The sequence below is a fragment of the Ursus arctos genome, unplaced genomic scaffold, assembly GCF_023065955.2.
Source record: "Ursus arctos isolate Adak ecotype North America unplaced genomic scaffold, UrsArc2.0 scaffold_16, whole genome shotgun sequence".
In the NCBI taxonomy this organism is placed as follows: Eukaryota; Metazoa; Chordata; class Mammalia; order Carnivora; family Ursidae; genus Ursus; species Ursus arctos.
Window position 1 is genome coordinate 53,809,671 of NW_026622830.1, and position 20,347 is coordinate 53,830,017.

General features: G+C 55.4%; 1 protein-coding gene across 1 annotated transcript; it reads right to left on the reverse strand.

Moving 5' to 3' along the window:
* Positions 1–109: 109 nt before the first annotated feature.
* LOC125281952 (uncharacterized) lies at positions 110–18,369 on the reverse strand. Its single transcript, XM_048215870.2, has 5 exons — positions 17,944–18,369; positions 10,761–11,019; positions 9,735–9,849; positions 7,392–7,534; positions 110–466 (listed from the first exon to the last, which is right to left on the reverse strand). Exons 1-5 carry the CDS (start codon positions 18,367–18,369, stop codon positions 459–461), a joined length of 951 nt encoding a protein of 316 aa, XP_048071827.2. The 3' UTR covers positions 110–458.
* Between the last annotated feature and the right edge of the window lie 1,978 nt (positions 18,370–20,347).

The window sequence follows — 20,347 nt, forward strand, 5'->3', positions numbered from 1 at the left end:
ATCAACGACACCGTGTACACACCTCTGACCACGCGCCATGCACTGAACATGCGTGTGAATGCGCCACCAAAACCACGTGGAGCCTAGGTCTCACCCGGTTTCCCTGCTGTTTGCCAAAACGAAAGCCCCTTTAACCCCCAAAAGCACTGCTTGTAAATGGTGTGCACAGTCCTGAATGTCTGCTTGAAGCCAAAAAGCAACTATTCCCAGTGCGTTGTGGAACATTCGGAACATCCTGGAATGTTCTGGAACACACGTGCCCTGGAATCACCCTCCAGACGATGACAGCTTAGATGCCCCACCAAGCCAACCAGCACGGACGCCCCAGGTCCGGAGGGACGCTTACCTGCCGCACTTTCTCGGGCCTGAAGCACAGCAAAGGCAGGTGAAGGTCCAAGTCGATGACCGGGCTCTCAGGGTCCACGCGGGAGGGAAACACGATCTGTAGTGGCTTCATGTTAAATATCTGTGACGACCAAGTTCCGTAATTAGCTCAGAGAGCCGCTCCCAGCAGAGGCCGAAATGCACTGAGACTCTCCGTTCTGGCACCGAGGGTGTCTGACCTAGGATACGTGTTTGAAGACTCACGCTATCCCCGTATATGTCACAGAACCAAACAGTCCAGAGACACAGAATTGCTGAGCAAGGCTCAGACGTGAATCAAGTGCTGAATGTCTTTTTCGGCCAAACTTCCCTAAACTCTTTACTTCATTAGCAGACTGCCCATCGGCAAAGATAAACTGACACCTGGACATCTGTCCCGATCAGCACAGGTTCTAAGTCAAACACGATCGGGTTAATCTCAGAACACTTACTGCATATTACAAATTCTCTTAGTATTTTCAACGTAATTGTCAAAGCTCTTTAAAGACATGCACTTTAAGAAATCGCTGAGAAAGACTTTATTTTTCTCAATGATGGTATCTCAAAATTACACTTTGATTCAAATTCAGTATCTGCAGAATGCCCCTTCTGTGTAAAAGGACGCGGTAGACGGAGGGGGACGGTAGGGGCCCCTCCACCGAGAAGCCTTCCAGCTCATTGGCAAGTTCGTTCCTGACCGTGGGTGTCAGCCTTTTGGGGGGCACCCAGGAGTGTCCCTGGAGCCCTGGGGACCAGCAGAACAGAGTGACCCAAGTGTGAGGAGCACCGGGCCACAAGCACAGAGAAGATTCGAATCTGAGCACAGAGAAGCTCCCGCCAGGAAAAGTGTGGAAGGAGGACACACGGAGAGATGCGGAGCACTGGCTGGAGAACAAATGTTCGCGTTCCACACGTGCTCACACCTGCATCACCACGGCTCTGCGTGAACGCTCGTGCAAAGAACCTGAGGGCAGGAGAAGCCTTCTTTCTGCAAGGGCCCCCCGACGGCACCGTCTTGTCACCCACTGGCCCACAGAAGCAAGACACATCAGAATCAAGGCGGACGCGCTGTGTGGACAGTAACATCCTTTTTATTTAAAACAAAACACGGTAGAGCAGAGTTACATGCTCCCAGCGGTGATGAACTATGAATCATTGTAAAGTTTATATGAAAAATTCCCCTCAATATTTCAAAAAATAAACGTATCGACCAGCTTCCCAACTACAGGTAGAAACTAATACAAACACCAGTCATTCTACCAGGGACGCTGTTGGGCCCCTGGGATGCCAGCGACCTCACGTGCGTGAGATCCACACCCTCTGAGCTGGGCTCTGCTGTCCACCCCACCTCTCAGGTGAAGAGACTGAGGAGGGAGAGAGATTTCGGGGAAACACTTTCCAAAGTTCAGCTTTGACTGTAGCCCCACGCAGACAATAGGATCCACACACAAAGCAACACAGGAAGTGAGTCCGGTAGAGTGAGACGGAAAAGGCGCATTTCGCGTGCACACCCAGCGACTTGGCCATGCTCTGAAAGCACGTAAAATCAGACCCGCTGGTGGGCAGAGAAGCGGCAGAGCGGGCCCAGGGACGCGGGTGTCTGCTGCTCTCGGGCTGGTGGTCCAGGCGCCGTCCGCGAAAGGGCACCGAGCCAGGCCTGGTGGAGGCTGGGCGCCACCGCCCCTGACGCAGACAGGAGATGCCCCACCCGGCGCCCACACGCTTGATTCACAGGAACCACAGCTCCTGACCACTAGCTACACAGCCTCTCCATCAATGTTTGCTTGTAGTGGGTTCTGGAATTCCATGCTGAATCGGCTCCGGGGTTAGAGAAGAATCTTGGCCTTGCGTTTTTCCAAAACAAGGAACAGCCACAGTGGTTCAACACTCCCAAAGATGGGTCAGGGCCACGTATCAATGAGGACCCCAGAGCTGGTGAGGCCGCACGAGGGGGATCACAGCGGCTAGTCTGAGCCAGACTCGGCTCATTCGGACAAATGCGCAAGAACCAAGACGCAGGCCCTGCTCTGTGAACAGGACAGGCTAACACCGAAACACGACCCATCCGTTCATTCATTCACTCGACAGCTGTGGGAGCAGCAGGCATGGTAACAGCGTCGCAAACACAGCTCTGAACGGGGCCTTTTCCTCATGCAGCTTGGAGGCCGATGGAGAAGATGGACATTGAACAAAACACACACGTGTGCGGGCCCTAACTGCAGACCATGCTGGGCTCTGCAGGAAGGGAGCAGGGCACAGAGAGACGGGTGGGAGGTCACACAGAGGCCATCCCGAAGAACCTGACTTCCAGGAACAGCATATGCAAGGGCCTGGGGGCAGCACCTGCGAGGGACTGAGGGAAATCCAGTGTGGCTGGACAACAGTCAGCAAGGGAGTGAGGACATGAGACAGAGCAGGACACTGATACAGGGGCTAGGGATGCAGGACTGCGGCAGCTACGCAGCGAGAAGCCATTGCGGGCTTTTACGCACAAGAGGAGAGTCCAATGGATAGATGTTAACAGTCCCTGCAGCCACTATGCAAAGGATGAACTGAATGAAGGGTCAAGAATGGACGTGACCAGACCAATGGCTCCCCAAGTCACACAGGTGGGACCCAGTGGCCCTGCGTGGGGTGGTGGCCGTGGCCAACTAGAGGCAAACGCCGGGAGCTGGCCGGTCAGGGATGAGCCATGGATGGAATGCAGGGGTGAAGAGAAGAGGCATCAAGAACGACCCCCAGGAAACTTTCTCACGGGGGTGGTAAAAGTCGGAGAACCAAATATGAATTCATCCAAGACTCCGAGGTACAGAAGATGGGTATGGGTGCGGTTCGTGCATTACTCATGCTCAAAGGCGGAACATAGTACATACGGTTAACCCTCAAACTGCCCTGAACTCGGCTTTGTTCACTGCTTAGCCGGTCCTCAGGGAACACTTGTTGAGTGATTAGAGCAAGAACAGAAACTTTGATGACTTCACTGAACCATAAAAAAATACCAATTATCCACATGATAAAGATGAGAGCCTTGCACAAAACAAGAACCCAATAAACGTCCCTACAAAGGTTTCTGGGAGCGGAACCAAGGTCCTGGGGCAACTTGCTCTGTCTCTGGGCCTGGAATGCATCTGGCAGGGTTCCCTCCCCCATCCCACACACTGTAGTGTGATATTAAAAATATACATTTTAAGTTCATGATCACATGTCTCCTGCGAAATAAAATTAATTTTTCAACTGTGAATAATAATACGTAGAGAACCGAGATCTCTATGTCTAAGCTTCCAGAAAGGACTGAGTGAAGCAGAGTCGACATCTATGACCTTCTTCCAGACACTAATCTGGCAGGTGCTTGTTTGAGAACGAGGAAATGCCCGGTGGTTGCGTCAGTCTGGAAGATGCCAGGCCAGACAGGTGTCATCACAGCTCAGCCGTCTTGGCCCATTACTCGGCAAAGGGGGAACGTGGGCTGCCTTTCTGCAACTGTCCTTAGCCCGAAACCCTCACGTGGTGAAAGAGCCAACAACATCTCAGGACGAGCGTGCCAGGGAACCCAGACCCACGGAAACGCTTGGCCACTTATTCAACAACACGGTGGCACTGGGAAAAACCAAAAAATAGGAAGCCAGGTACTTTTCATTAATCACCCCGGACAGGAGAAAACATGAATCAGTTTAATACAATACCCAATATTCCAGACAAATAAACCAAATGAGCCGGTGTGTTAAGCACTAAGGGGGCCCATCACCAGCTCCACACCACGTATCACGGGCCGCCCGGCAAACGCATCTCTAGAAACAGCGTAATTAGATGATTCTGTAAGGAACCTGAGAAGCGTAATTTAAACACCCTGGAACGTAAGAAACAGTTTAAAACATTAAAACCATCGTCGACATAGGACTTTTACTATTCATAAAGAAAAGACAAAATTCCAGATTTAATGACCAAATGAAGCGGTCCAGGCGGCGGGCTAGGTGTCAAAGACAGTTTTGCAGCAAAATCTTTTATGTGATTGTCAACTTCAAAATCTTTACAGAGCTTTAGATGAGTCAATAAACTAAAATAAAAAAAAATCAAATCACAAAATAAGTATGAGTATCCAATTGTCATCTTAGCATTTCTTTTTTTATAATAATTTTTTATTATGTTAGTCACCATACAGTATATCCTTAGTTTTTGATGTAAAGTTCCATGATTCATTACTTGCGTGTAACACCCAGTGCTCCATGCAATACGTGCCCTCCTTACTACCCGTCACAATGGAATATTACTCAGCCATCAGAAAGAACGATTACACAACATTGCAGTGACATGAAGGGGACTGGAGGACATCTTAGCATTTCTAATCAGCGCTGACCTGTCTGCCAGTGCCGGCAGCCCCAGGGCCTTCCAGGCTGGGGGCGGGGGAGGTGGCGGGAGGACACTGACGACAACCCTAGGCCTCAGACAGCAAGGTGAGGCTGCCCAGGGTCAGGACCTGCCTGCACTGGGGCACAGGAGAGGTGGGGCGTGGGGGGGATGGGGGCTGGTCATGTTCTGTTTCTTGCTGTGGGTGCTGGTTACACAGCTGGAATTCATGCAATTTTCTGTCTGGGTCATACTTCAGCAGCGAGTAAACATCTCAAAGGAAAGTGCTTGGCCACGTTTGTTTCCCAAATGCATTCTGACTTTTGAAGTACGGTTGGCCCTTGAACAATGTGAGGGGTTAAAGGTGCTCTCCCCCACGCAGTTAAAAACCTGCATAGAACTTCTCAACCCCCCAAAAAACTTAATTGCTGATAGCCCGCTGCTGACCTAAAGCCTTACCGACGACACGAACGATCGATTAACAGGTATTCTGCATGTAATATGCATTATATCCTGTATTCTTAGAATAAAATACGCTAGAAAAGAGGAAATGTTTTTAAGAAAATCCTGAGGAAGAGAAAATACATATACAGGACTGTACTGTATTTGTTGAAAAAAATCCAGGTGTACGTGGACGCGCACAGTTCAAACCGCGTTGTTCAAGGCACAGCGGCAAGTGACTGAAACGCGTGACGGACCAGCAGGTGCCTGGGGGCAGGCGGCTGGGAAGCGACCACAGGGTGTAAGGGAACTTTGGGGCGTGGTGAAAATGTTCTTTGTCTTAATGGCAGTGGTGGTGACATGGTGTCTACATTAGGAAAAATTCAGCCAGCTGCCCTGGAAACCCCACCTCTGTGCCCTGGGGCGGTCCCCGGCCTCACTCGCCACAGCAGGGCCACAGCAGGGCCCACGCGTGTCCCGCAAGCCAAGCGCTTACGCTGTTACTTTAAGTAACAAATCATAAGTCCGCCTGGGGTCAGTCAGGGCGCCTAGGTGGCGCAGTCAGTTAAGCAGCTGACTCTTGATTGGAGCTCAGGTCGCGATCTTAGGGTCATGAGATCAAGCCCATGTCAGGCTCTGCACTCAGCATGGAGCCTGCTTGGGATTCTCTCTCTCTCTCCCTCTGTCCCTCCTCCCTGCTCTCTCTCTCTCTAAAAATAATAAATGAATAAATCTTTAAAAATAATAATAGCTCTTCCTGAAGTTAGTGTCAGGAAATGGAGATAATTCAATATTCTTCCATATTTTAATTATTGTCAAAGAATAGTATCGAGTTAAAAAAAAAAAAAACCAGACTCTCCATAATCTAATTCCCCAAATACAACTAAGCATTCTCTCCCAATTTCTGTCCACACAGAGGCCTAGTTTACATGCCACCATTATAGCAGAAAAACAGATTTTAAAAATCTATAAATCTGTATTTATAAACTGCCTTTTGCATTTCTGTCATCTGTTTTTCTGTTTTCTAGTTCGGGTCATTTAGCAACGACCATCAGGAGACAGAAAACTCGAGGAGCAGGGAAACTGAACACGTTTTTCGAGTTAAATGTTCCTTCGCATTAACGTCTAGCAGGATGGTATTTGTTGCCAGTCACACGTGAATGATCACGCGTACAAAGGCCGAGAAAGTGAAGCAGGTGCTGTCCTCCCCGCAGGCCCGAACCCGTTCCGCTCGAGAAAGGGTGGCATCACCACCCCCACTTCACAGAAGAGGAAACGAGATGGGTGCACAAGCCACCTACCCTCAGGTGCTGAAGATTACCAGTTAATTAACGAAAAGGGACCCTGTCCTAATTTATCATCCTATCACTGCCCACGCCCGGGCAGACATGCCCTACTGAGCACGCAGTCCCGGAGGGAGACCCGGCGAGCGCTCTGTTCTGTGTCGGGGGCAATAAAACGCGGGCTAGACCCAAACTATGGGCAAACACCAGCCACATTTTGAAAACTAAAACATTAAGGCGCTGGAACTTGAGCTCCGAAGGTGGTGAGTTTGGTCAGGAAGGATTCCTGCTCATCCCTCTGACCACAGTGTGAGAACCAAAATGATGGTCTTTCCAGAAGTCTGCGACTTGCCAGGGGTGGAGGGTGGGTATTACGACATTAAGGCAAACCTCCGTTGGCCGCCTCTGTCGTTAACCAAACCACTGAGAATTCCAAGACTAGAACTTTGTGAGAACGAAAACCAGGCGGCCAGGGCGCGTGTGGCCGGGGGATGGACCGTGTCCACACGCCACAATCATCCCCCGACGACAGGCGGCAAGTGCGCCCGACGCGATTCTCTCTAGAGTTTTCAAAACTTCTCTACGTCCTCAGGCTTTCTACTCAATATCATCAGCATTAAGGCACTTCAAGATTCCACCCCAAGAAAAGATAACTCGTTAACTGTCATGAACTTAACAGGACTGACAGCAGCGGCAGCCTGATTTTCTCAGATAACAGGAGGAGAGCTATTTCTGATGGACGTCTTTTTTAAAAAACCAAACAACATAAAATCCTCCATACTAATTTTACTTCCCACAGTTTGGTTTCATCTTCCCTTGTCTGGCAGACCTTCCCCACAGGCTACCGCCTCGGGAAGCCTCTGGGCCTTCACGGGAGCTCCCGTCACCAAACCAGAGCCCGCCCACCACCGCCAGCGCCAGGCGTGGCCTCGCAGACACGCGGGCACCGCACGGGCTCACCAGGACAGGCAGTCCTTGAGGGCGTTGTAGTAGGGGAGCTTGGAGACCACGCACACCGCGAACGGTCCGAAGCAGCCAGCCACGCCCGCGGTCGGCCAGGATGGCTCCCAGTGCGCCTTGCCGTTGTAGAAACACGACTCGTCCTGGAGAGAAAGCAACAGGCCCGTGTCACCCTCCGATCCAGCTGGTCCCAGCTTCTATCCTCAGCAGTGTGGGCCTCTGCAGACAGAAGCGAGAGGGCAGGGGCCCAGACAGCATCCTGCTCCCCCGCCACCCGGCTGGCGCCCCCTCCGGTGTCACCGCAAGTCCCAGTCAGCGTGGATGCCCCCCCTGTGTCACTGGGAGTCCCAGTCCTCGCAGATGCCCCCCTCCCCCAGTGTGTGATGTGCTGAGGTGGCAGAGACAATGACACGTCCCGACCCCAGATGGGAACACAGTGAGAACACAGTAAGACACAGAAGGGGCCATGGGCTCTGCTTACACAGGAAAAAACCTCCAGCACTGGGCCATATGTGTGTGTGTCGGTGGGGGAGAGGGGGGGTTCTCAGCTGGAGAAAAGTACCGGCACCGAGATTCCAGAAGGCACAGACCACTGCAGAGCTTACGAGTGGCGCATCACTGAGGGCCACAGTCTGGCCCCCGTGGAGGGTTGTTTGGGGTTTTTCAGTAGGGACGGCGGACCGTGATAACAGCTCCACCTGGGGATGGTGTGAACGCGAGGGTCTTGCAAGACAGGGGGAGAGCCCGGCAAGCAGTGGGCACGCCATTCGTCTACCCACCAACCTTGAACCAAGGCCCTCAAGTCAGTGTGCTGGGCCCCCAGGCAAGTCCCCTCACCTCCCTGTGCGACTGCCTGCTCCCTCAGCGGTAAAATGGGGATGATGCTGAGAGTTCCCAGCCCCCTTCGCTGTGGATTAAATGAACGACTGTGCAGGAGGGTCGTCGGCACCGGGCTGAGCACACGGGCAGCTGGCATATGAGGACCACAGTGCCGTCTGCACTCCGGGCGGGGCTGCGCGTGCAGTCCACGGAAAGACAGGAGCGCAGGACAGGGCGTGGCTGGTCACTGGGCACGAGGGGAGGTGGGGAGGCCAGCATGTAGGGCCCAGAGTCACCCCGAAACCACGCAGGCACTGAGAGGATGGGCGAGGGGTCACGCACACCCCAGCAGCCAGGTGTAGTGGGGGAGTCACAGGCAAAGCAGAGGCTGTGACCTTTTTAAAATGTATTTAAGGATAAGAGAAATAACATGTACTTATAGCGATCACTTCACAGACAGGCTCCCAAGCACCTTCCTGAATAATCCAGCCTCCCATCCTGTCTCTGCCGGAAGCGCTGGCCAGGGAGGGGCAGGAACTCGGCCCCCGGCTCGTCTCCCACCCCTACCTAACCCAGGCAAGCAGGCAGGCCGCCAACGCCGCAGGCCCAGCAGCCCGCACACACGGCCATGAGGGGTGGCCTCCCCGCGCTGCCCACTGCCCACCCTAGTCCAGGGGTCCAGGGGACGCCTAGTCCAGACACGGAGGTCGCGCACTCAGACATCAGCAGAATGCTGGACTCCCACAGGTTTCCGAGGCACATCCACAGGCGTGAAGGGACAGAGCCCATCGAGTTGAGCCTTATGCCGTGACACTTAGGGATAATTCTCCCAGCACACCTGGCCCAGCCTCTGACGGCAGAGTGGGGAGGAACAACCGGGCAGCCACCGCCCCCTCGGTGTGGGATTCCTGGACTTCCCCAGGGTAAAGCACTGCTGCTTCTGGAAACCCTCTGGACACAGGCCGTGGGTCACCCCGCCTCTTCAGGTGCACGGCGGCCCCCGCGACCTCCAGGGGCCGGCTGGCTCGCACTCGTGGCCCTGCCGGGCGGGGGAGGGCCAAGTCATGCTCTGGAGGCCCAAAGCCATCACCCCGCATACAAGAACACAAATGTCCCTCCACGGACATGTGGGAAACAAGCTGTGGCTCACATACACTGGGCGGTAGGACTCGGCCGTAAGACAGAGGCGCTGCTGCCCCAACGTGGATGAACTCTGACCCCATCCACTGAGTGCACGAAGCCAGACACAGAAGCCACATGCAGCCTGAGTCCACTGACACCAGGTGTCCGAAGCAGGCAAACCCATGTGGGCAGAACGGGGGCCGGGGGCCGGGGGCGGGACTTCCGGGGTGATGAACGACTTTTGCAACCAGACGCGGCAGGGGCTGCCCGCCAGCGGGAGTGTACTTAGTGCCGCTGACCCACACACGCTAAAATGATTACAATCGTGGTGATTGCGGGAAGCGTGTTTCAGCGAAAATAAACACCAGCAGATTTCAGAGGGAATTCACGGCAGTCACGTACGTGCGGGGGTCGGGAGTACTGGGCAACCACGGCATACTTCTGTTCCCACAGACATCGGTCAGCACCAGGAAGTGGACAGAGTCCTCCTTCGGTTCGGAGGCCACGTACACGCCCCCTGCGGGTAGAGAAAGAAGAGGAAATCTCGGCACGGCCCCGTGGCATCCACCTCCGAGGCTGGGCTCTCCGTGAGCCCACTTTGCGGCCTACAGAACCTGTCCTCGCCCTGCCAGCTGTGGCACTTGGGGGGTCGGGCCACCAGCCAGCCGTGGCCCCCTCCGTCCCTCCGTGGGTGCCCATTTCTCAGCCACCCTCTGTGCTCTGCAGAATTTAGCGAAGGAACATAAGAACAACCGCAGACAAACCCTCTGGGGTGTGCCTGGGGGAGGCGACCGTTTCTGAGCATGGCAGGTGCAGGGGTTGTCCCAGCTGTCCCCGGGTTGTAATCCCTGAGACCGGGAGACAGCAGCCATTCCCGATGGAACCTCCCAGACAGGGAATGACGGACGGGAAGTCCCTAGTCTGAGTCTTCTACACCAGCCACTCAGCGTTTCTCAAAGACCAGTGGAAAACATGAGGGCCACCCACTGCCGGGAACAGGCCAGGTGGGGAAAGCATGTGAGCCCGGGCTACAGGCCCCGGGGTCCCCAGAAAACAGGGGCCAGAGAGCCCGGCGGAAGTGCACTCTGGGGGGAGATGCTGCAGGCTAACTGGACTCATCCTGACCCACCGGCCGGACCTCTGGAAGACGGGCCTGTCAATCAGAAGTGAAAATCCTTGGAAAGCACCTCTACCAACCGTGCTGGCGATCCCGACAGCCCTTCGTCTGGGATTCGCTCTCCAAAACATGGGGGCTGCACTATTGGGCTGCACGTCCTTCAGCTCCCAAACCCCCAAGATTAAGAGAACTGAGACCTGCAGTTTGGCCTCGGGGCTGCCAGGGGTAACCAGCCCCCCGTCTGTCACCCTTTCTTGACTTGGTTTCTAGAAAGCACCATGGGGGAGTTGGGAAAGCAGGGCGGGGGATACCTGGGAAGCAGAGCTGAGGCAGGCCAAGCAGGTCCACACCGTTGGGGACACTAATGTCTTCAGGAGGGAGGCCCTTCCAGGGCTCCGTTTTGGGCTTGTCCCTCTTCTTTCTGAAGGAGCGCCTTCTGGTCTTGCTCGGAGTCGCGGAGGGGGCGCCAGCCATCTGACTGTCATCCTTACTGACGAAAGGAGGCACAAAAACCGACAGGACCTCCAGATCGAGAGAAGAGGGGCTGCTGACCCCCTGCTTCAGGGACACCTAAAGGGAGTAATACGAGTAAGCCAACAGCGCTTACCCTTGCTCCGCTGTGCGCCTTCTGTCCAAGCACCCACTGTCGCTCTGTTCCCCTTCGACCCGCCAGAGTGCCGGTTCCGCACCCACGTGTGTGTGTGGCCTCACCCACCAGTGGCCCAGGACAGGAAGGACGGCAAAGAAGCTGCTTTTAGGGACCCATCAGGCCATGCGTTCAGGCAAGTCACCCACAGCACAGGGTCTGGCTCTCCGGCTGCCCCTGGGCACACAGCCCGGCAGTTGCCAGCCCAGGACTGACAGGCAGACCTCAGTTCACATCCAGCTCTGCTTGGACTGCAGCAGCGAACGCCGCATCCCTGAGCTTCCCTCTCAAGGGGGCAAGGTCGCAGGTCAAAGGCTCAACCCCAGCCCCCACACCAGAGGCCCCAGTGCCCTCCCAGGTTGGGGGGGCCGCATACTGTCCAGCCCAGTACAGATGGGGTGCCGGCGTCATGCCCCATGCCAGTGGTCCTGTTGCCACTGACCTGGGGACACGGACCGAGGGGTGAGAAGAAGGACTGCCGGCCTCAGAGAGAAGAGACACACCCTTCCTCCAGCAACCAAACGGTCACCCCAGGTCTACACAACAGGGTCATTCAGCCTGAACACTTTCGAACTTTAACTTGGTACCCGATTTTTACAAAACCTTTTGTCTTTTCAGTCTTCCCCCAGATAATATGAAGAGCACGGGCTCTGCCTCCGACCTCCGTTCTGTCTAGCTACGATGCCTGAGACGGGCCACTCCGCAGAGGCAGTTGCCGGGCTGCTCCCCGAGCTCCCAGAAGAGGTCAACAGGCCGTGACAGAGAAACGGGCAGGTCAGCTCCAAGCTAGTGGAGAAACAGAAGTCAGGGGCAGGATTCGCTGGGTGGCAAGCATGTGGGAAGGTGGGAGGATGCCGGGGTGGGGTGGGCTGCGCGGAATCAAAGATCTCTGAGGGACTCAGAGAGGGCATGAGGAAGGACATCGTTGTCACCAGGAGAAATGGAATTGTCACCGGCAGGGAAGGGACAGCCAGCATCACCGTTTCAGTAAGAATCGTGGAGCCAAAGGGGAACTCTTACCCTTGAGAGGATTCATACAAGGAACTCCCATCAGTAAATACACTCTCTAAACTCAAAAAGCTTATTTTTATTCTGTATAATTTAAATTCAGGCAATAATTTCTTTATATTTGGAAAAAAGTTTAGTACCAGTGGGAACAAAGACCAAACATGGGAAATCCATAGTACTGGATAATGTTTACATCTTTGTGTATCAGGCATGAAAGGAAACCACGTCTTGAGTTCTATAAAACCTTTCTAAAACTTTCCTTATCACCATCCAGCAGTTCGGACCTACTTAACTATGAAAGTATGCACGTCCGCTCCTTCCTCACGTCAAACATCACATCGGTGAGCACTGGGCACAGGTGGTCACAGCGTGGAGCCGGCCCCTTGCCTGCAAACCCCCCTCTGCTCTTCCCCTCTGCCCTGACGCTCCTGGGTAGGGCCCCGGCAGACCCCTCCTTCCAGGCTGTGACCCCCCCAGGGCTGACTCCTTGCCCCTCCTCAAGTGCCCCGCCTGGCTGGCAGTCTCCACACTCACATGGTGTCCTCACCTAGGGACGGCGCCCAGAGTCCCACTGCCAGCTCAGACCTCTTGCCAGTCCCAGACCGCACCCAGCTGCCTCCAGACATAAGGCGGGTCCCTTAAACTCACAGCTTCAAAAATTAAGCTCCTGCTGATTTCCCTAAAACCCAAGCTTCCGCCCATATGCTTGCCTGTGATAAAGACAGTGACCCTCGGGTCTTCAGAGCCACCAACCACAGAAAAGTCTCTGAAAGCAGCCCCAGTGCCAGCCCAGCTGCGCACCTGCAGACCAAGCAGCCACCCACCCCGGGACTTAGAGCAGCTACAGACTCCACAAACTAATCCTTCAAGGGTTCTGCCATGAGAATGGCATCGCCTCCTCCCACCCGGCCCAGGGCGCCCGACCCGCACTGTCCACTCTCACAAAGGGGGGGCACCTGGGTGGCTCAGTCGGTGAAGCGTCTGCCTTCGGCTCAGGTCATGATCTCAGGGTCCTGGGATGGAGCCCCAGGTCCGGCTCCCTGCTCAGCGGGGAGCCTGCTTCTCCCTCTCCCTCTGTGCCTCTCCCCTCCCCGCTGTGTTCACTCTCTCTCAAATAAATAAATAAATAAATAAATAAATAAATAAATAAAAATCTTAAAAAACAGAACACATGTGACCTCATCACCTGCCCCAACGGGCGGTGGCTCCTGCCACTGGCACCAGCTTTTTACCCCTGCAGACCCTTCGATGGATCCAAACCAGCCTCACACACCATCCCTGTCCCTCCACCAGCATGAAAATGGAATCTGTTTCCATACATTACCGTTATTACCACGTATTCCATGTATGTGGCACACGTGTGCTACGTCACAGGGCAGGACGACGACCTGCATCGTACGCCTGAGCAGCAGGCCAGCCTGCTTCCAAAGCCAGGGTGCCCCCAAAGCCGTGCCCCGCTGAACCTCTCGGTCTCCAGACACAAGCGCCCATGGTCCAACGCTGTGCTTTTTCCCTGCTCTCCACTCCGCTGGACTCGTGCTCACCCCCTCCCCGCTCCTCCTCTTCACCAGGGATGCCCCCTCCACCCCCACTGGAGGGAGACTTTCCTCACCTGCAGCCAGGACAAGGCGCCTCTTCTAGACCATCAAGCCCCTGGCTCCTCACCTTCTTCCACCACCTCCACCTCCCCTCCTCACCTCCTACAGCACCTCCTTCCATCACCTTCACCTCTCGTCCTCACCTCCTACAGCACCTCCTTCCATCACCTCCACCTCACCTCCTCACCTCCTACAGCACCTCCTTCCATCACCTCCACCTGCCCTCCTCACCACCTACAGCACCTCCTTCCACCTCCCCTGAACCTCCTCCCTCCTCACCTCCTACAGGACCTCGTTCCACCACCTCCACCTCCCCTCCTCACCTCCTTCAGCACCTCCTTCCACCTCCCCTTCACCTCCTCCCTCCTCACCTCCTACAGCACCTCCTTCCATCACCTCCACCTCCCCTCCTCACCTCCTACAGCACCTCCTTCCATCACCTCCACCTCCCCTCCTCACCTCCTACAGCACCTCCTTCCATCACCTCCACCTCCCCTCCTCACCTCCTATAGCACCTCCTTCCACCTCCCCTGCACCTCCTCCCTCCTCACCTCCTAGAGCACCTCCTTCCGCCTCCCCCTGCCCTGGCTCAGCACCTAGAGCACTGATGCCTTCCACGTTGTACTCTATCACCTTCAGAGCTGTTGGTGGGCTGGGCCGGGGACTGTGTGGTCTCTCTGTGTCCCCACATTCAGCCAGCCGACGGCTCTCAGCGGAGGTTGCTCATCCATTCACATCCTCGCGCTCCGCGACCTCTTAGAGCGCAGCAGTCCGGATGCTGAAGGGAATGCGGTCATCATGCTAACGGCAGGAGACTACCTCTCGCCCCGCCATTTATCTAGTCCCTTAAAGTAAGATGGCCTAAATTCAGCCAACTTGGCATTTGGCCATACATCACACATCTGTTTTTCCACTGAACGTATGTCCTTGCGTCTTTTCTGGTTGGATAAGCAATGCAGTCTCATGTTAAAAGCTAACGACAATACAGGAAGAATAAAATACATAAGAATAGAAAGGAAAGGCCTTCCCCCTAATTCCACGAAAGGGTGGGTAATACTATGCACAGCGGAGATTACAGCCTTCACGTTTCTTATGTGCGTATATATCAATATGATTTGTCCCCCTACATACAATCATCTCCTTTTACTGGTTCCACTAGCTTTTTTCTCCACTTCAGCATATGGGGTGGCTGATTCCCTGTCACAGCTGTATGGTGCCACACGGGGACGACGCAGTAACAGCCCTACCGAGGGACAGCTGGCGTGCTCTCTTCTTCGTCACACGCACAACCTGAGCAAAGGCAGCGGTGAACAGTGTCTGCCATACATACGTGCACGTGTCCGACTGGGTCATCAGAGTAAGTTCCTGAACGCACAGTCCTGGATCCCAGAGCATTGCAACGGCCCCTCCCCTACGGGCGAGACAAGGTCTGTTCTCACAGCCTGGGGACAGTCACTCCTGCTCTTCTCTCGCCCACACTGATTTACTAACCCCTCCCCAGGAACAACCATTTCAGTCCAAAAAACCAGAGCTAATTAAAAAGTGAGACACACACACCCTAACTGATAGCATCACAGATTTATTTCTTATTCTTTTTTTTTAAGATTTCATTTATTCATTTGAAAGAGAGAGAGACAGCCCGTGAGAGAGGGAACACAGGCAGGGGGAGTGGGAGAGGAAGAAGCAGGCTCCCAGCGGAGGAGCCTGATGTGGGGCTCGATCCCAGAACGCCGGGATCACGCCCTGAGCCGAAGGCACACGCTTAATGACTGAGCCACCCAGGCGCCCCCACAGATTTATTTCTGTTAGATTATAGAGCGGCACTGATCTTCACACAGGATGGGCCATAATCCGTGAAATAAAACAGAAAACAGATTTGTTTAGCGCTCTAGAACTTGCTGTCCACCACCGTTAATAGCCACGTGGCTATTGAAATTGAAATTAAAATTCAATGAAGTGTAAAATCCAGTTCCTCAGTGGCACTAGCGATGCCTCAAGCACCTGGTAGCCATGTGTGGCTAGTGGCCGACACACGGATGGCACAGATGAAGAACACTGGCGTCATCACTCAGAAAGTTCTGGTGGACAGTGCTGCTCTAGAAGCCGAAAGCCTGGACGCTCTCCACCAAGAACCGCTACAATGTTGCCTTCACACCAAGAATTACGCCAGTGACCTACTCGAGGCACGGAGCTCTCGGCCCACTCGGAGGGTTAGTCGTAGATCCTTCCACACCCCACGCCTCGTCTCCACGGCAACCACGGAGTAGAGAGAGATGTACAAGCCAGAACCTCCCATGGGGTGGACGTATTCTCCAAGTCTTTGTCACTACCCTCACAAAACACCACCCATCTAAGAAATGAAATGGAAAGTTAGGACTCCTTACTACCCTACCAGTAAGTGGAATGTTTCTCATACCTCCAGGCTTGTTTTCATCTGTCACCGAGCAGGAATGCGTCAACGACAGAGAAATGGTGATTTTCAGAGTTATAAAAAAAGCCTCAGACGTTAGAAATAGAACTGCTATAACAGCAGAGTGGCCAAGTGAAGTCACATGTTTAGGTAACTGTAACGTCAACATCGGCCTTAAAGGAGGCTCAGCCCAGGAAGTTGGATCCGTCCCGAAAGGCTGCCTTTTTCCTACTCCAAATATTTGCGCTCCACCTCTTGCTGAACCCCTAACAGAATCAGCGTGTAGGATAAAAAGGGTAATAGCTAAAATGCAGAGTAGCAAACTGCCACTTGCCTGGGAAAGCCGTGGCCTGTTTGGGGCAGGAAAGCACCACCGTGCCATTCACCCTGCTCTCGAGACACGTCTCACCCTGGGCCAACCAACATGCATGCCGAAATCACCCAAGAAGCAACTGAAACCAGGTCATTTCCTATCAGAAGAAAAAGGAGGCAATGCCATTGGCAAATTAGAGGCAGGGAGATAACTCAGTCGATGAGGGTCAGAGGAGACAGAGGTCAAAGGGGATGCAGACATCACCGGGATTTGGGGAGTAAGAAAGGAGGAGGGAAATGCAGAAACCATCGAAGTTGGCTCTGTATGAAGTTAAGGGAGACAGGTCGCCTGGGTGGCTCAGTCAGTTAAGCATCTGCCTTCTGCTCAGGTCATGATCCCGGGGTCCTGGGTCCCTGCTCAGCGGGGAGTCTGCTTCTCCTTCTCCCTCTGCCCCAGCCCCTCTCCTGCTCTATCTCTCTCTCCCTCACTCAATAAATCTTAAAAAAAAAAAAAAAAAGCTAAGGAGACTACCAAGACATTAAGAGACATTTATCCAGTTAATTTGAGCAATATCTAGCTTCTCCTGATGACCTCAACCCTTTCCGCTGCACCCCTAAATACTCGGGTGCCTTCCTGTGCCTCTCACTGCTGTTGTCCAGAATGAGATGAGGACTTGCCCAGGTAACTGGGCGGTAGAGCCGGAATCTCGGAGTACTCTGGGCATCACCACTAACCAGAGAAAAATCCACAGATAGAGTCATATGGACATCCTGGACCAAGAGAAAAAGAGGGCCACAAACCAATTCAAAAGAAAGCCTGGGTTACACAACCAAGAAAAAGCAGGGGCACAGTAAAGAAACACAGAGAATGAGTGTCCAAAACTGCTGCTTTCCGGGAAAAGGGTTTGTCACTCTGGCTGCTAGCACACAGAGAAAGAGAAAAGGGCCCCGGGCGGGGGGGGGGGGGGGGGGGGGGGAGTAGGCAGCCTTTTCTGCAAGCGAGAAAAACAGTTAGGTTTCATCGCAAAATGACTAAATGCAGAACATTTGAAAGTGCCCCTTACATCTAAAACCCCAAACCTCACGATGCTGTGCCTGGCACAGCACCCACCACCAAGGAGACAGTAAGTCCGGGATAATGAATGAAATCCTTTCTTCCGCGACGACGTAACCCCAGGCGCCCCGGCGCACCCCCGCCTCCCCCCATCAGCCGCCTTCACCCTGCCCAGGTGTGCTTCCCGAAGCCGGAGCGGCCCAAGGCGGAGCACCTGGAGGCGCGTCCTCCGAGCCCCCGCTCTTCTCCGGCGAGGGCTCCCCAGTCCGCAGACCCCCGCGACTCCTCCGCGGCCAGGACAGCCAAGGTCCCCGCACCGGGCGGGCTGCGGTGGAGGGGGGGTCTGGCCGGAGCCCCGAGCACCGCCCCCACCCCGCAGACGCCCGGGATGCCGGGGCCAGACCCGCGCTCCGATCGTAGCCGCCGCCCGGCCGCGCCCCGCCTCCGTTTCCCCACCGGCCCCTACCTGCTCGGGGCCGCGGAGGCTGTCCCGGGAGGGCCCCAGCAGCGCGCCCGACTCCAGCAACCTTGAGGGCAGCGTCAGGTGCTGCGGTGCGGCCTCCGCCATAGCTGCTTGGCTGCTGCGGCCCGCTGGGCGCACCCCACTCGGGCGCCTGGGGCCGCCGACCCCGACCCCAGCCCCGCGCCCCGCGCAGCGCCGCCTGCACAGCACCCAGGCGCCCCACAGCCAGCCGCCGGGTCCCCGCAATGAGCGGTCGGTGGAGCGGAACCTCCCCGGGGGAGGGGCCTCCTGGGGTCGGGGCCTCCATGGGGGCGTGGCCGGCTGCAGCGCGCGGGGTCCGGTGGGGGCGGGGCCTCCATGGGGGCGTGGCCGGCTGCGGCACGCGGGGTCCGGTGGGGGCGGCCGCGGGGCCCCGCGCCAGGTCGTCATTTCCTTACCGGCTCGCGGATCCTGGCGCGTGCGCCGTGTCTGTTCGCGCGCATTCGCCCCATTGGCCCCGCCCCACCGGCAGCCCCCTTCCCGGGGAACGGAGGGAAGTGGGCGGCGTCCCCAAGTGGCAGGCGAGGGCGCCCAGCCCCCGGGGCCCAGGGCGTGAAAGTCACCTGCTCTGGGGAGCCCCGGGCCGGCTCTACAGGGCGAGGAGAGACCTAGGCCTGGCGCGACCCCGGCTCTCGCTGCCTCCTGGAAGCCCTCCTGTGCCCTGGACTGCGGAGTTGGTCGGGCGTGGACGGCAGAAAAGGCTGGTGGGGAAGGGGTAGAAAGATCCATTCCTGGTTAACCCGGTTAACCTTGCTGGCTCTGTCTAGTGAGAGGTTGAGCAACATTCGGCAGGAAACCCCGCGGGGTGGGCACGGCTGGAATGGATGGAGCCTGGGAGCACAGAGATGAGGAGGGTCTGAGAGGAGACAGGGCCCGTACCTGGCCAGCTCCAGACTGGCCTGATCCCGGGGGACCGTGGGCCTCCCCCAGCCACAGACTGGGCCCAGGAGGCTGGCTTTCGTGGCTGATCCCAGTCCCAGCTCTGCCTGCCCGCCAACCTTGGCACATCCCTATCCCTCTCTGCAGGCCAGCATAAGCATCTATAAAACCGAGCGGGTAGGGCACTTCGGTGGCTCAGTGGGTTAAGTGTGTGCCTTGGGCTCAGGTCATGATCCTGGGGTCCTGGGATTGAGCCCCACATTGAGAGCTCTGCTCATAGGTGAGCCTGCTTCTCCCTCTACTGCTCCCCCTGCTTGTGCTCTCTCACTCTAGCTCTCTCAAATACATAAATAAATAAAATATTAAAAAAAAAAAGCGGGAAATGATATGAAAGGAACTTTTCTAGTTCTAATAATCCATGATTCATTTTTTAAAAACCACAAATGTTTAATAATAATGTCAAACATCTGTCATCAGCCTAAGATGAAAAGGAACAAAGCAATGTCAGAATCACAACGGGGATGGGTGGGCCTGGACCTGGGAGTGCAGTATTCCTCCAACCTTCCCAGCCTGGTGAGGCCCTCACTGCCCACAGCCTGACTCGTGGGTTCCGAGTTTCACTCACTAAGTCACCTATTTATTGGCTGTGGGTCACTGCTGGTTCTCACTTAGGTCTGGCATCCGCGATCTCATTGGTAGTTACCAATGAGACAAGTAGTTACAGTCGCTGACTTCCAAAGCAGGACAGATTTTGCTCATACTTGTCTGGCTCTCTCCGTGGTGTTTTCGTTGTTGGTGGCCTCAGCACAGGGCAGAGTGGAGATACCCATGAACCCCCAGTGCCCAGGAAAGGCTCACTGATGCGGCTTGGAGGCATGAGCCACTCCAGGAAGGCAGCAAAGGCCTGGGCTCTAGGGACCTGGGCTGGAGCCTGGCTCTTGTGCGAGCTGTGGGACAGCCAAGCTCTTCACTGGCCCTAAGCCTCGGCGGCTTCCTGTTTGTTCAAATGCTGCTGGGTGTGGTCAGGACTCGGGGAGGTAAACACTTGGCGGCTGTCAAGAAGACCTAAGTGAGGCTCGGGCGAGAGCAGTGTCCCTTTTCCTTCAAGAGCTGCAAGGGTGGGTTTGAGGAAGGGAGCTTCTGGTGTGAACGGGTCCGGGCCTGGCTCCCGCCGTGCACGGGGCCTGCGAGGTTCTGCTTCTCTGGGCTTCACCCTTAACACCCGAGAAGGCCACAGGTCCTCCACAGGGCTCCTTCTTTACCCTGTGCTTTTCGGTGAGTCCCCAGTGCTCGTGCTGCAGACGCCTGCCCTGTCCTTGAGTGCTGATGGGATTGGACACAGAAGTGCAGATAACCAGCCACCAAAGGCACAGGTGGAAAAGCCACATGACGGCCATCTAGAGGCAGAAGATGCAGGCAAGGGAGAAGCGGGAGCACGCAGAGCCTGGCTAACGGGGCCACCTGCAAGGGCGTAACACCGCCCCACGCT